Source organism: Mya arenaria, chromosome 9 (assembly GCF_026914265.1).
Source record: "Mya arenaria isolate MELC-2E11 chromosome 9, ASM2691426v1".
Classification (NCBI taxonomy): Eukaryota; Metazoa; Mollusca; class Bivalvia; order Myida; family Myidae; genus Mya; species Mya arenaria.
This window is the reverse complement of record NC_069130.1, coordinates 3,086,228-3,101,208: the sequence shown is the minus strand read 5'-3', so window position 1 is coordinate 3,101,208 and position 14,981 is coordinate 3,086,228. Positions and strand designations below refer to the sequence as shown.

Below are 14,981 nucleotides of genomic sequence, written 5' to 3'. Positions count from 1 at the left end.
TCAATATTACGAACGATTTAAAGGTTTACGCACAGTAGAGTTTAAAATGTTTTTGCAAAGTGTAAATGTTATCGTTTTAATAATGATTGGCGGTTGAGATCTGCTTTATGGAATTTTGGTTGTCAGAGCTCCTCTAAATAATTAAATGTGACTCGGTCCGACTATTCCATTGACGGTGCATGCGCCGCAACACTAAAGGCCTAAAGAGTGCTATTTAAGCTATCATTTTCATGAGAAAACTTTGGAAAGCTCTCAAAATAAATAAAAATATGGCAAACCTAACGCTTCATTTGGAACTGTTCATTGTTAGTGACAATAGGTGAACACTGTCAGCAATGTTAGGCGCAACATGGACAGCAACGGTATGTGGTTACTGTCAGCAACAGTAAATGAACACTGTCAGCAATGTTAGGTGCAACACTCTCATCAACGGCAGTTTAACACTGTAAGCAATAATAGGTGCAACATTGACAGCAACGGTAGATGAACACTCTCAGCAAAGATAGGTGCAATAATCGAATCATCGGTAAGTGAACACTGTCAGCAATGATTGGAGCAACATTGACAGCAACGGTAGGTGAACACTGTTAGCAATGATAAGTGCAACACTCTCATCAACGGTAGGGGGAACACTGTATGCAATGATTTGAGCAATATTGACAGTAATGGTAGGTGATCACTGTCATCAATGAATGGAGTAACATTGACAGCAACGGAATGTAAAAACTGTCAGCAATAATAGGTGAACACTGTCAGCAATGATAGGTGCAACACTGTCAGCAATGATAGGTGAACACTGTCAGAAATGATAGGTGCAACACTATCATCAACGGTCGGTGAACAATGTTAGCAATGATTGGTGCAACACTGACAGCAATGAAAGATGAGCCCTGACAGCAATGATAGGTGAACACTAGCATCAATGATTGGTGCAACACTGACAGCAATGACAGGTGAACACTGACAGCAGTGATAGGTGCAACACTGACAGCAATGATAAGTGCAACACTGACAGCAATGATAGGTGCAACACTGACAGAAATTATAGGTGAACTCAGTCAGCGATGATAGATGCACGGCCAACGTCTCCAAGATATTCGACATAGCCTTGCTTAATAATTGTTCATAATATTGTAATGTTGTTTACTAGGTAAACTTTTATGTTGGATTGTTGTTGTGTTGATAATAAATGATAAAAAAGTGTAATCCCTCCACTTAGATTTCAAAACATATTTTTTTGGGGAACGGAATCCGGAAAACCATTTAAACATGAAGTGCAATCCGTAATACCTTTTATAAATATTTATGGTTTTATTAAAACAACTAATTTATATGATGGAATATTTTTATTTTATTTTTCATGTGAGTATATCAACATGTTATCTGTCACGAGCCGTGATATACATTTTTATTCAACGATTTTTGAAAATATTTTATATGTAAGCGATCATTTAAAAACAACTACAGCACCGGGGCGGGTACTGACTCTATATAAACAATGTACGTATATTTGCAGTTCTTTTAACAGATTTAATGAATGCCGATCTCCAATTTAAACACCGAATAATGAATGACAGGTTTAAATCATAAGAACTGATGTAAATGAGTAATCGATACCCCCATAAAGTTCTTCATTCTATTTAACCTGAGTGTAAATGAAATCAGGTAGAACACTTGAAGTGACACTCTTATTTAAAATAAATACAAACACATTTATAACGAACATAAATTTTGAGTGATAAAGCTTTAAATACTTACTAAATAATGCATTAATGGAGAATATTAATTACTGATAACAATGTCATAACCATGTATTTAATATCTGAAAATGCACAAATATTAAGCGACCCGTGAATGAATATTTACTCTGATCAACTATCGTCTAATGAGGTAGAAATACCGTGTTTTCTGCACCTTTCATTCAAATTCAACACGATATTCTTCATAAGAACCATTATTGATAAGCCTTTTTGGTATATTAAAACAATTATATTAATTATGGGAAATCTTATTTGGGAGTATTTAACTCAAAGCATTGAAAGGCTGAATGAGTTGGGCAATTAAATACATCATATGTTTAAGTTACCAAGGTAAAACATACCATGTGTAAATGATTTCAGACCGAAAACGGTGTAACACAATGCGGTCTTGCATATGCACTTGATCGTAATCCTAGGGAAATACATAGGCCACTAAGGTAGCTAGGTGAGATCACGTGGATATGACGTAGTTTGAATATTGAAGTGAGGGCCGATCGCGCGTAGCTCCGAGTCTGGTTCTTGCTTCCAAGCAAAAAGGTCTGATGTTTACTCTCAAGCTAGAGAGTCGTAGTTATTCCACAGATATTTGATGAATTGTAAATAAGATGTAGAACTTTGATGACTTGTTTCAAACATAAGGTGACACTTAACTATTGTGTCACAAACGGTCGTTGTCTGATAGGTTCATTAACCTTAAGGTTAGATTTTGATGCATTTTAAAGGGACTTTACACCAGATTGGCACCAAAAAAGTTTTTTTTCTGTAACGAATCTCAGGACAATTATTTAATAAAATGTTTTACTCCTTGATATCATAATTGTATGAAAAAAACAAAATTTAAAAAAAGTCGAGTCGGAGACCGGGTTCGAACCGGGGTCGCCAAAATTGCAGTCCAGTGTTGTATCCAGTTTGCTACGAAGGCTTACCCTTAGCGATTGGAATATTGCAGCTATATACCTAACTTGGTAATCTCACGTGATAACATCGACTAGCCAATCACGCATAGGGAATGAATTCTACTAGGCAGACATACCTAGAAATATTTTTTAATGGAAAATTACCAAAAAACTGCGAAAAAAAATTAATTGTAAACTATGTGGTATTTCAATTTGTAAGTTTCAATGCATTGTACACATCGATACCAAGTTTATTTCAGTTTTCGACAATTTACTTTTTTTTTCGCTATTTCATCATACAGCCCCTTTAATCTTTTATAATTTTGATATCATTTGAAAGGTATTTGCTGATGAATAATATTTGAATAAAATGACAGCAAATACGTCATACATAAAGATGCACTCTTACTCCCAAACAAGATTTACCACAATTAAAACAATCGTTTTAATATACCAAAAAGGAAAACAAAAATGTCGAAAACAATGGTTCTTATGAAGGATACCAATTTATTTTGAAAGAAATATGCAGAAAACACGGTATTTCTACATATAACATGATAGTGAATCACAGTTAATCTTTTAGCATTTACCAACCATTGAATATATTTTCGTTTTCAGCTTTTAAATACATTGTTACAATATTGTTATCAGTAATTAATATTTTCCATCAATGCATTATTTCGTAAGTAGTTAAAGATGTATCACTCAAAATTTATATTTATTGTACATGTGTATGTATTGATTTTGAATAAAAGTGTCACTTAAAGCAATTACAGTGTGTATATTTTCTCTTTTTTCAATTGAAATCGGGAGTAATTGGAATATTTTGTTTTCTGTGATGGCCAATAAGAACTTGTTTGTAATATCATTTTTGGTATCCCCTCCTCCACAAAAGAAAGAAACTATTTTTTCTGCACAAAACCCTTTCAGTTGCTGCTAATACAATATCGAATAACCAATTTTGGGGATATGATACCCGAAGAGCAAGTAACATTATTTGAAAAGGAGGTTTAAGCGGCTATTAAATTGATGGTTGTTCCTGTACTTCAAATCGGAAAGTAGACTGACCTGGATCGGTAGTGAAAGTATGTAAATATCCATATATCATAAACACACACTTTTTTAATTAAAAAACACATTTAAATGTCTGGATCATTATTCTTTGAGTATACGATAAGATAATACATTTGTTTATTATAGTGACATGGGTAATGAGCAATACATACAAACAATCTTGACATATAAACACAATAATACATATCCGTTCTAGTGGACCTATACGTCACTTTACAAAAGTAAATGGTGTTTCATATACCAAGGTAAAGTATTGTTACTATAAATAATGTAGCCAAATAATTTGCATTTAGTTAATACGGTAAAATATGCATGTGCAATAAAAATATACAAGAGCTGTCGTAGGAAAACGCTCGACTCTACGCCGCTTTGTCTTAGAAATAAATGCAATGGCGCCATATGTGCCTGCCAAAAAGCAATAAAAAACATATTAAAAAGTAGACAAGAAACTCCATAACAAATCGAGGTTTTCAATGACAAAATAACTTCAGCATTTGTTTTGAGATTCAGTTTCAACTGGTTTATTTTCTATGTTTAGGAACTGTGACCTTGCCCAATCCGATGAAAGTCCTCCTTTAACCCTTCCTTTAAACCAAAATTGGTCACAACATGTCAACACTAACTTAAGTTATTCAGTTTCAATCGTTTTTATATTTTTAAAACAGTGACCTTGCCCCTATGGGCCCCAAACGCAATACCATGAAAAGTGTTCATAGACTATTCCTTAATACCAAGTTTGGCCACTAGATGTCAACCTCAAATAAAATTATTCAATAATAAAGGTGAGTTTTACGGCGCTTACTGCCCGTCCGCTCGTACGCCCGATCAAGACATAAGTCATTCTAATAACCAGATTTCATTTTGTTAAAACTTGTTTAAAAATATAAAACTATGCTTGTCAAAGTCAAAGTAATAAAAAGTGAGAAAAAACAAATCAAATTCATTATGTATTTAGGGTTTATATAGAGGTATGTTCCTTATTGTGTGATGAATACTGTGTAAAGTATGAAACCCATTGAATAAACGGTATTTGAGATCAAAACATTTTGTATATCGGATACTATGGAGTTATGTAACCTATCAATTGAATGAATGGTATAGAAGTTATTAGTGAATTTTCACTTCTTTAACCGTCAATCAGGGGTCATAAATTGTATTTAGGATGAAATTGATTTATGTTACCTCATTGTGTGATGGTGCTGAAGAACGCTGTGGAGTATTTAGTGAATTGAATGAAGGGTGTTGAAGTTACAAGTGGTTCTAAGTGAATATGCCAACTTGCCCAAAATATTTAAACGGACGCCGACGCAGACGCTAACGTTAATGCCGACGCGGAGGCTTTGATGAGTAGTGTAGCTCCCATTATTCTTCGAATAAGAAAATACGTTTTTTGGGGAATACAACAAACTTTATCTTAAGTAAGCCTTAGTTATATATTTTACTATCTTCCTGATTTGAAAATGCATAAGCGAACATAACAGTATTTTTGCCCGATCAATTTTACATTTTATCTCTCTACACCTCTCAATTCGAGTGATCATATTAAATATTGCAGTTTTGGCCATATAACTGTACATGCAATTAAGCGGAATACGTTTAAGCTTAAAACCTGGTTGATTTTTACCAGTGACAAAGTTTTCATTTAAGCCATCAATTATATAGTTTGTTTTACAACACTCCGAGTTCAATTTCTGCAATTCAAGCCGAATGCCAAGGCAAGCATGACCGAACACCCATTTATCCATATACATCGTGGCAATATGTTTTCCCTCGGACAGTTAATACGGTTAATAATTTAAACCTTTCCAACATGTCCTGGGGACAGAAACATGCAAATAAATCATGGAAGAATCATTTTCACGGTGAATGCAATGCAAGTATTCTGCCATACGTCCTTTCGACAACACTAATACCTTAATCGTTTACCATCCAATGTTGAACAAGAATACCGACAACGCAAGAGGGTTTTGGCGCTCGCCTAAGAATTTCACTTCGGTTATAATCGTACTACAAATAACCTTGACAACTAACTTCAACAGATAAATGGGTTTCTATCACAGTAATAATATTCGCGTCCAAACAATTATTAATTTCTTGTCGCAATACATGATCCTCCTTTGACCAGCCGCAAACATTTGTCATTGGGATTTGAACGTTCCAGTTAGTCGGGATCCGTCCTAGTGTTCGGCGCGGGGCTGCTGGTTTTTCTGACGAATCATGGGTGAGCTGCACGATGGGTGAATTGCAGGATAGGTGTTGGGTGAGTTGTAGGATAAGTGTTGGGCGAAATGGGTAAGCTGCAGGATTGGGGCTAGTATAGCTGTAGGGTAGAGGCTGGGTTAGCTGCAGTATATATTTTGGGTGAACTAAAGGAAAAGGGTCTGGCTGAGCTGCAGTATAGGGGGCTTGGTGAACAGCAGGATATAGGGAACGGTGAACAGCAGGATAGGGTGTTGGTGGACAGCAGGATAGGGGTATTGGTGAACAGCAGGATAGGTGACTTGGTAAACAGCAGGATAAGGGTAAGACGAGCTGCACAATAGGTGTTTGGGTGAGCTGTATGGTATGGGGCTGGTTAAACCGTAGGATAATGGTTGGGTGAGCTGGAGGATAGGTGTTGGGGTGAGCTGTATTGTATGGGGATTGGTGAACCGAAGGGTAATGGTTGGGCGAGGTGCAAGATAGGTGTTGGGTTAAGCGGTATTTTATGGGGGCTTCATGAACTGCAGGGTAAGATTAAGAGAGCTGAAGGATAGGAGTTGGGATGAGCTGTATGGTATGGGGCTGAGTGAACTGTAGGATAATGGTTGGGCGAGTTGGATGATAGGTGTTGGGTTGAGCTGTAAAGTATGGGGCTGAATGATCTGTAGGATAATGGTTGGGCGAGCTGGAGGATAGGTGTTAGGCTGAGCTGTATTGCATGGGGCTGGGTGAACCGAAGGATAATGGTTGAGCGAGGTGAAAGATAGGTGTTGGGTTAAGCTGTATGGTATAGGGGCTTCATGAACTGAAGGGTAAGATAAAGAGCTGAAGGATAGGAGTTGGGATGAGCTGTATTGTATAGGGCTGAGTGAACTTTAGGATAATGGTTGGGCGAGCTATATGATAGGTGCTGGGATGAGCTGTAAACGAAGGGGCTGAGTGAACTGTAGGATAATGGTTGGGCGAGCTGGAGGATAGGTGTTGGGGTGAGCTGTGTAATATGGGGCTGAGTGAACTGTAGGATAATGGTTGGGCAAGCTGGAGGATATGTATTGAGATGAGCTGTATTTTCGGGGCTGGGTGAACTGTAGGATAATGGTTGGGCAAGCTGGAGGATAGGTGTTGGGTTGAGCTGTATTGTATGGGGCTGGGCGAACAGTAGGATAATGGTTGGGCAAGCTGGAGGATAGGTGTTGGGGTGAGCTGTATAGTATGAGCTTGGGTGAACTGTAGGATAATGGTTGGGCGAGCTGGAGGATAGGTGTTGGGGTGAGCTGTATACTATGGGGCCGGGTGAACCGTTGGATAATGGTTGGGTGAGCTGGAGGATAGGTGTTGGGGTGAGCTGTATAGTATGGGGGCTGGGTGAACCGTTGGATAATGGTTGGGTGAGCTGGAGGATAGGTGTTGGGGTTGAGCTGTATTGTAAGGGACTGGCTGAACTGTAGGATAATGGTTGGGCGAGCTGGAGGATAGGTGTTGGGGTGAGCTGTATAGTATGGGCTTGGGTGAACTGTAGGATAATGGTTGGGCGAGCTGGAGGGTAGGTGTTGGAGTGAGCTGTATACTATGGGGCTGGGTGAACCGTTGGATAATGGTTGGGTGAGCTGGAGGATAGGTGTTGGGGTGAGCTGTATAGTATTGGGCTGGGTGAACCGTTGGATAATGGTTGGGCGAGCTGGAGGATAGGTGTTGGGGTGAGCTGTATAGTATGGGGGCTGGGTGTACCGTTGGATAATGGTTGGGTGAGCTGGAGGATAGGTGTTGGGGTTGAGCTGTATTGTGTGGGACTGGCTGAACTGTAGGATAATGGTTGGGCGAGCTGCAAGATAGGTGTTGGGGTGAGCTGTATTGTATGGGGCCGAGTACACCATAGGATAATGGTTGGGAGATCTGGTTGATAGGTGTTTGGGTGAGCTGTACAGTATGGAGCTGAGTGAACTGTAAGATAATGGTTGGGCGAGCTGGAGGATAGGTGTTGGGGTGAGCTGTATAGTATGGGGGCTGGATGAACCGTAAGATAATGGTTGGGCGATCAGCAAGATAGGTGTTGGGGTGAGCTGTATGGTATGGGGCTCTGTACACCATAGGGTAATGGTTCGGCGAGCTGGAGGACATGGGTTGAGCTCTATAGTATGGGGGCTGAGTGAACTGTAAGATAATGGTTGGGCGAGCTGGAGGATAGTTGTTGGGGTGAGCTGTATAGTATGGGGCTGAGTGAACTGTAAGATAATGGTTGGGCAAGCTGGAGGAGAGGTGTTGGGGTGAGCTGTATAGAATGGGGCTGAGTGAACTGTAAGAAAATGGTTGGGCAAGCTGAAGGATAGTTGTTGGGGTGAGCTGTATAGTAAGGGGCTGAGTGAACTGTAGGATAATGGTTGGGCAAGCTGGAGGATAGGTGTTGGGGTGAGCTCCATAGTATGGGGGCAGGTTGAACCGTTGGATAATGCTGTGGCGAGCTGGAGGATAGGTGGTGGGGAGAGATTTATATTATGGGGCTGAGTGAACTGTAGGATAATGGTGTGGCTAGCTGGAGGAGAGGTGTTGGGGTGAGCTCTATTGTATGGGGCTGGGTGAACTGTAGGATAATTGTTGGGCAAGCTCGATGATAGGTGTTGGGGTGAGCTGTATAGTATGGGGCTGAGTGAACTGTAAGATAATGGTTGGGCGAACTGGAGTATAGGTGTTGGGTTGAGCTGTGTAGTATGGGGGCTGGTTGAACCGTTGGATAATGGTTTTGCGAGCTGCAAGATAGGTGTTGGGGTGAGCTTTATGGTATGGGGGTTTCATGAACAGCAGGATAAAGATTAGAAGAGCTGAAGGATAGGTGTTGGGGTGAGCTGTATGGTAGGGGGCATAATACAACATAGGATAATGGTTGGGCGAGCTGGAGGATAGGTGTTGGGTTGGGTGTAAAGTATAGGGCGGTGTGAACTGTAGGATACTGGTTTGGCAAGCTGGAGGATAGGTGTTGGGTTGAGCTGTGTAGTTTGGGGCTGAGTGAACTGTAGGATAATGGTTGGGGAAGATCGAGGATAGGTGTTGTGTTGAGCTTTATAATATGAGCTTGGGTGAACTGTTGGATAATGGTTGGGTGAGCTGGAGGATAGGTGTTGTGTTGAGCTTTATAGTATGAGCTTGGGTGAACTGTTGGATAATGGTTGGGCGAGCTGGAGGATAGGTGTTGGGTAGAGCTGTATATTAATGGACTGCATGAACCGTTGGATAATGGTTGGGCGAGCTGAAAGATAGGTGTTGGGGTGAGCTGTATAGTATGGGGCTGGGTGAACCGCTGTATAATGCTTGGGCGAGCTGGAGGATAGGTGTTGGAGTGAGCTGTATAGTATGGGGCTGGGTGAACCGTTGGATAATGGTTGGGCGAGCTGGAGGATAGGTGTTGGGGTTGAGCTGTATTGTGTGCGACTGGGTGAACTGTAGGATAATGGTTGGGCGAGCTGCAAGATAGGTGTTGGGGTGAGCTGTATTGTATGGGGGCTGGATGAACCGTAGGATAATGGTTGGGCGAGCAGCAAGACAGGTGTTGGGGTGAGCTGTATGGTATGGGGCTGTGTACACCATAGGGTAATGGTTCGGCGAGCTGGAGGACAGGTGTTGGGGTGAGCTCTATAGTATGCGGCTGGGTAAACTGTAAGATAATGGTTGGGCAAGCTCGAGGATAGGTGTTGGGGTGAGCTGTTTAGAATGGGGCTGGGTGAAATGTAAGATAATGTTTGGGCGAGCTGGAGGATAGTTGTTGGGGTAAACTATATAGTATGGAGCTGAGTGAACTGTAGGATAATGGTTGGGCAAGCTGGAGGGTAGGTGTTGGGGTGAGCTCTATAGTATTGGGGCAGGGTGAACCGTTGGATAATGGTGTGGCGAGCTGGAGGATGGGTGGTTGGGTGAGATGTATATTATGGGGCTGAGTGAACTGTAGGATAATGGTGTGGCGAGCTGGAGGATAGGTGTTGGGGTGAGCTGTATTGTATGGGGCTGTGTGAACTGTAGGATATTGGTTGAGCAAGCTCGATGATAGGTGTGGGTTGGCTGTATAGTATTGTGCTGAGTGAACTGTAAGATAATGGTTGGGCAAACTGGCGGATAGGTGTTGGGGTGAGCTGTATAGTAAGGGGCTGGTTGAACCGTTGGATAATGGTTTGGAGAGCTGCAATATAGGTGTTGGGGTGAGCTTTATGGTATGGGAGTTTCATGAACTGCAGGATATAGATTGGAAGAGCTGAAGGATAGGTGTTGGGGTGAGCTGGATGGTAGGGGGCATAGTACACCATAGGATAATGGTTGGGCGAGCTGGAGGATAGGTGTTGGGTTGGGTGTAAAGTATAGGGCTGTGTGAACTGTAGGATACTGGTTGGGCAAGCTGGAGGATAGGTGTTGGGTTAAGCTTTGTAGTTTGGGGCTGAGTGAACTGTAGGATAATTGTTGGGCAAGATGGAGGATAGGTGTTGGGTTGAGCTGTATTGTGAGGGACTGGGTGAACAATACGATAATGGTTGGGCAAGTTGGAGGATAGGTGTTGGGTTGAGCTGTATTGTATGGGGCTGGGTGAACTGTAGGATAATGGTTGGGCTTGCTCGATGATAGGTGTGGGGGTGAGCTGTATAGTATGGGCATTGTGAACTGTAGGATATTGATTGGGCGAGCTTGAGAGAAGGTGTTTGGTTGAGCTGTATTTTATGGGTCTGGATGAACCGTTGGATAATGGTTGGGCGAGCTGCACGATAGGTGTTGCGGTGAGCTGTATGGTATGGGGGCTTCATGAACTGCAGGATAAAGATTGGGAGAGCTGAAGGATAGGTGTTGGGGTGAGCTGTATGGTATGGGGCTCAGTAAACCGTAGGATAATGGTTGGGCGAGCTGTAGGACAGGTGTTGGGATAAGCTGTATGGTATGGGGTTGGGTGAACTGCAGGATATAGATTGGGAGAAGTGAAGGAAAGGTGGTTGGACTAGCTGTATGGTATAGGGCGGAGTGAACTGTAGGATACTGGTTGGGCGAACTGCATAAAACGGGACTTTGTGAAGAGCAGGGTAAAGTTTGGAGTAGCTGAAGGAAAGATGTTGGGGTGAATTGTATTGTATGGACTGGGTGAACTGCAGGATAAGGCTTGTGCGAGCTGCAGGATAGGGGGCTTGGTGAACAGCAAGGTGAGAGTTGGACCAGCTGCAGGATTTGTGTTGGGTTGACTAGGTGAGCTGTAGGATAAAGATTGGGCGAGCTGCAGGATAGGTACTCGTTGAACTGTATGAAATAGGGCTGGATGAACTGCATTATAGAGGTTGGAAGAGTTGCAGGATAGGTGTTGTGGTGAGTTGTAGGAAATGGGGTTGGGTGACCTACATGATAAAGTTTGGACGAGCTGTAGGATAGGTGCTTGGTGAAGTTCAGGATAAGGGTTGGGCGAGCTAGTTTTAGCTGCATGATAGGGTCTTGATGAGTCGCAGGACATGAGCTTGGTGAGCTGAAGGCTATGTGGGCTGGATGAACTGCAGGACAGGGCCATGGTCAGCTGCAAGATAGAGATTGGATGATTGGCTCAAAACCGTCGAGATAACCAAACAATCGACCGAACACATTTCCCCAAAAGGTTTTTCGTCCTTTAGAGTAATAATACTCGTATCCTTTTTAATATGCTAGCTCTTCAAATTGGATGTACATTTGACTTATTTTACAATATACAAACTTTAATGCAAATATGTTTAACCTGCACATTTTTGAGTGTCGACTTGCTGGTTTTTGTCATCTTGCTTCAATGTCCTATAGTGCAACGAGTTATTAGATTCAGGCCGCGAGTTACCAGGTGTCAAGACTATAAGCATGTTAACCCCCGAATGAATCTATCCTTAATAAAGTGGTTTTTATCTTCAATGCTCGCATCCCTGAGTCATAGAGTAGGCAATTTTGGACTGGTTAGTTAGTAAAGATGATGTGATATTTACCTGTGGAAGTAATATTGGCCGATGCATTATCATCATATTTAATTACTTACCAGCACACATGTGCTTCATTATATGATTGATTTTCTGTTATTTGGAATTAATCATTTTTAAGTAAAAACAGATTTCAAAAATCGAAACCGAAAGTTCATTTTTCCGAATTTATATTTTGGAATTTTGGGAAAGCATTCTACATGGGGCCGTGGATGACCCAATTGGATCTCTTCGGGCTTTTTCCATAGAAAAAACCTCGGATATTTATGGACGGTTAACTATGTCATAATTCTTTACATTTAACTACACTGCAAGGAGATCGCGTTGTAATTTCAATTTAGTAGTTTAATCTAAGGACTATTAAGAATATTAATTTTTTATTCAATAAAACACTTTACTGGGAAACAACTTGAACTTAGTAATACAATTTACACGTTAAACACTTTAATTAATTAATATTAATAGTATTGTTTTACGAACTACTTTTTCTGATGAAACATCATACATCCGAGGTTGATTTCGATGGAAAATGGCTGAGGAGTTTCGATTGTGGATTTGCATATTGCAAAACATACAATTTTGCTGCAATGAAAACTACAGGAACAAGCCCTCTCTATAATAATACTCTTACTTGTTTCAGTCTTATCTTCCTGTCCTTCATTGTTCACACATATGAAGTTAATAAACTTGAGTCAAATTAACGGACGTAGTTAAAAAGGCAGACTAATAATGGAGTAACTCTGTCCTTTTTCCGGGCAGTTACACCAGGTACCCTTTCCCATCTAGGTTTCATTGTTTTATATAGTATGTATATACAGTCTATATTATTCTTTTTTAAGAAGTCTGAGACAATTTTACTGGATATCATCACGGAAATTATGTCGTCCAAGAGCGGTCTACTGGAAACGGTGACGTCAGAAGTGCCGACGGAGTCGGCAATGTACGCGAGGCTTATCATCATAAACCCTCGTCGACCAGTCACGTGGACCCTCTAGTAGCCGCGATCAACACTCCAACAAGGATCACCAGCCGGCAACACGCTACCCCATACAGGTACACTACTTATATCCTTGTATGACATGTAGCAACGCTTACCCATCAAGGTCCTGCCTGGCCATCAGCTTGTCCGTAGCGCAGCCTAATGCGCGCAGCCTGCTCTCAAAGCAAGGTACTCATGCTCATTCTTTAGGCAACACTTCCTCTTTCCCCAAACAAAAAGACCACGTTTCTAAAAGTCTTAGTTTGAATTATCCTGGCTAGTCATTGTCGAAAAGGTATCAAACTTTCTTTTAAAATACCCTTATATAGAGCACGCGAAATTATTAGAAAATGGTTTCAAAGATGGTTTCCAGATAAGATAATTTGAGAAGTGAACATGTTTGACGTCACAAATGTTCTAATTCAAAGCCATTTATCGTTTTTGACAAAATAAAAACAGTAATTCTTTTGATGAAACCTCCGTTTTCATAATTTCTGAACAAATATCGCCTTTACGAGAAATCGGTGCTTGGGCCCTAAGCAGGTCTGGAGCACCATCTTATTGCAGATTAAAGAACTCTTTGAAACATTGGAGGAATGAATTATGAAATCAAAACGGTGTCTTGTAGTCAATTAAGGTCCCAATTGCTTGCTGGCTAATACAGATATAATTCAGCCTCTCGACTCTTTTCAAAAACACCGCATGACTTTAATTTACTGTGAATAAAATTTCAAGGGGAAATACTTATTGATATTAACCTTCCGTTTGACATAAGTTGCGCTCCTTTTTGTTTCGGGGAATCTTCAACATTTTTCTTCACTTGATTGTCAAAACAGGACAGTAACGCCATCTCTGGACCAATATCTAGACGACTTTCTTTTGCTGAAACCATTGAGATAATAGATCGTGATGTAGTGCTCAAAACATTTTAGACAGTCTGCACAACTTGGAGTTCATGTAATTGAGAGAAAAGTGTATAACCCATAAGTGTGCTGATATTGTAATTGTCCCTGTTGTTATTAGAGTTTATATGTAGGCACCGCAATTGGCACACAAAGAATCATTTTTCGGAAAGATAACTCAGCGTTAGAAACTTTGTAACAATAATTATCTGTAGTTTAAATAACGCAACCAGCACCCAAACCTATGTTTTGCAACTAACCTTGCCACCTATCATGCAGCTCGTACATCATCCTATCATACACGTCCTGTCCCTATCCTCAGCTTGCAGGCCCCGCTCTCATGAAGTTCACACACGTACCCTTCCATTTATTTAACCCAGACCCCTATCCAGCAGCTCACCAAACCCCTTACCATTCAGCCCACGCACAGCATCAATACAATTTAGCTGACGATGCTCTATATTATGCGAATCACACAGAACCCTATTCTTCAGCGCACCCAGCCCAAATCCTGCAGCTCATCTAGCACCCAACCCTGCCTCACACTTATCCCTTACCATGCAGCTCGGACAATTCATTATCCTCTTCATCCTGCAATCCAAATACCCCGCCATTTAAAGCGCATACCAAAGTATGTTTATATGTACGCATTCAAAATGACAAGAAAACACACGGAATGCAAAGTAACTACAATTTTGATACTTTTAAAAGTTTCATAGTTAAATATTTTTTCCATAATATGGACATATACAGGTGAAACAACGTCAATGCTTCAATAAACACATATCATGGTTTAACAGAATGTTGCCGATTCTCACGACGTGGATACTGCACTAAAGCCAAGTCCTTGTCGTATTTCCTCACCTAAGCACCCCCCAACGTCGAGAAGCCGCGACCAGAAGGCCGACGGTACATATTTTCTTTGGAAAATAAGAATCTAACGGACCTGAATCTTCGGTTTTTGGATACGAAATGTTGAAGACAAATGACCAGTCCATAGGAACATCGACCATTGTTATTTTTTTGTTTTACAGGAGTATCTATACGTTATATAAAGACAACAATAACTTAATTAAATGATCTGTCGAAGATCTGTTGAATCTACTTTTTTTGATTAAAACTGATATTACAATTTCAAACGTATTGTTTTCCCATACTGCAGAGTAATAATATGGTACAGTTTGCGCTAATAAATCGATTAATATCCCAACTGACTGGAG

The 14,981-nt window shown here is 40.8% G+C and overlaps 2 protein-coding genes across 2 annotated transcripts; both read right to left on the bottom strand.

The window, feature by feature from the left end:
* Positions 1 to 6,828: 6,828 nt before the first annotated feature.
* LOC128202811 (uncharacterized) lies at positions 6,829 to 9,511 on the bottom strand. Its single transcript, XM_052903961.1, has 2 exons — positions 9,152 to 9,511; positions 6,829 to 8,676 (listed from the first exon to the last, which is right to left on the bottom strand). The coding sequence occupies exons 1-2, from the start codon at positions 9,509 to 9,511 to the stop codon at positions 6,829 to 6,831; spliced, it is 2,208 nt and encodes a 735-aa protein (XP_052759921.1).
* A 628-nt stretch (positions 9,512 to 10,139) lies between these two features.
* LOC128202809 (T-box transcription factor TBX6-like) lies at positions 10,140 to 11,453 on the bottom strand. The gene is made up of 2 exons (XM_052903960.1): positions 10,938 to 11,453; positions 10,140 to 10,688 (listed from the first exon to the last, which is right to left on the bottom strand). The coding sequence occupies exons 1-2, from the start codon at positions 11,451 to 11,453 to the stop codon at positions 10,140 to 10,142; spliced, it is 1,065 nt and encodes a 354-aa protein (XP_052759920.1).
* Positions 11,454 to 14,981: the final 3,528 nt, after the last annotated feature.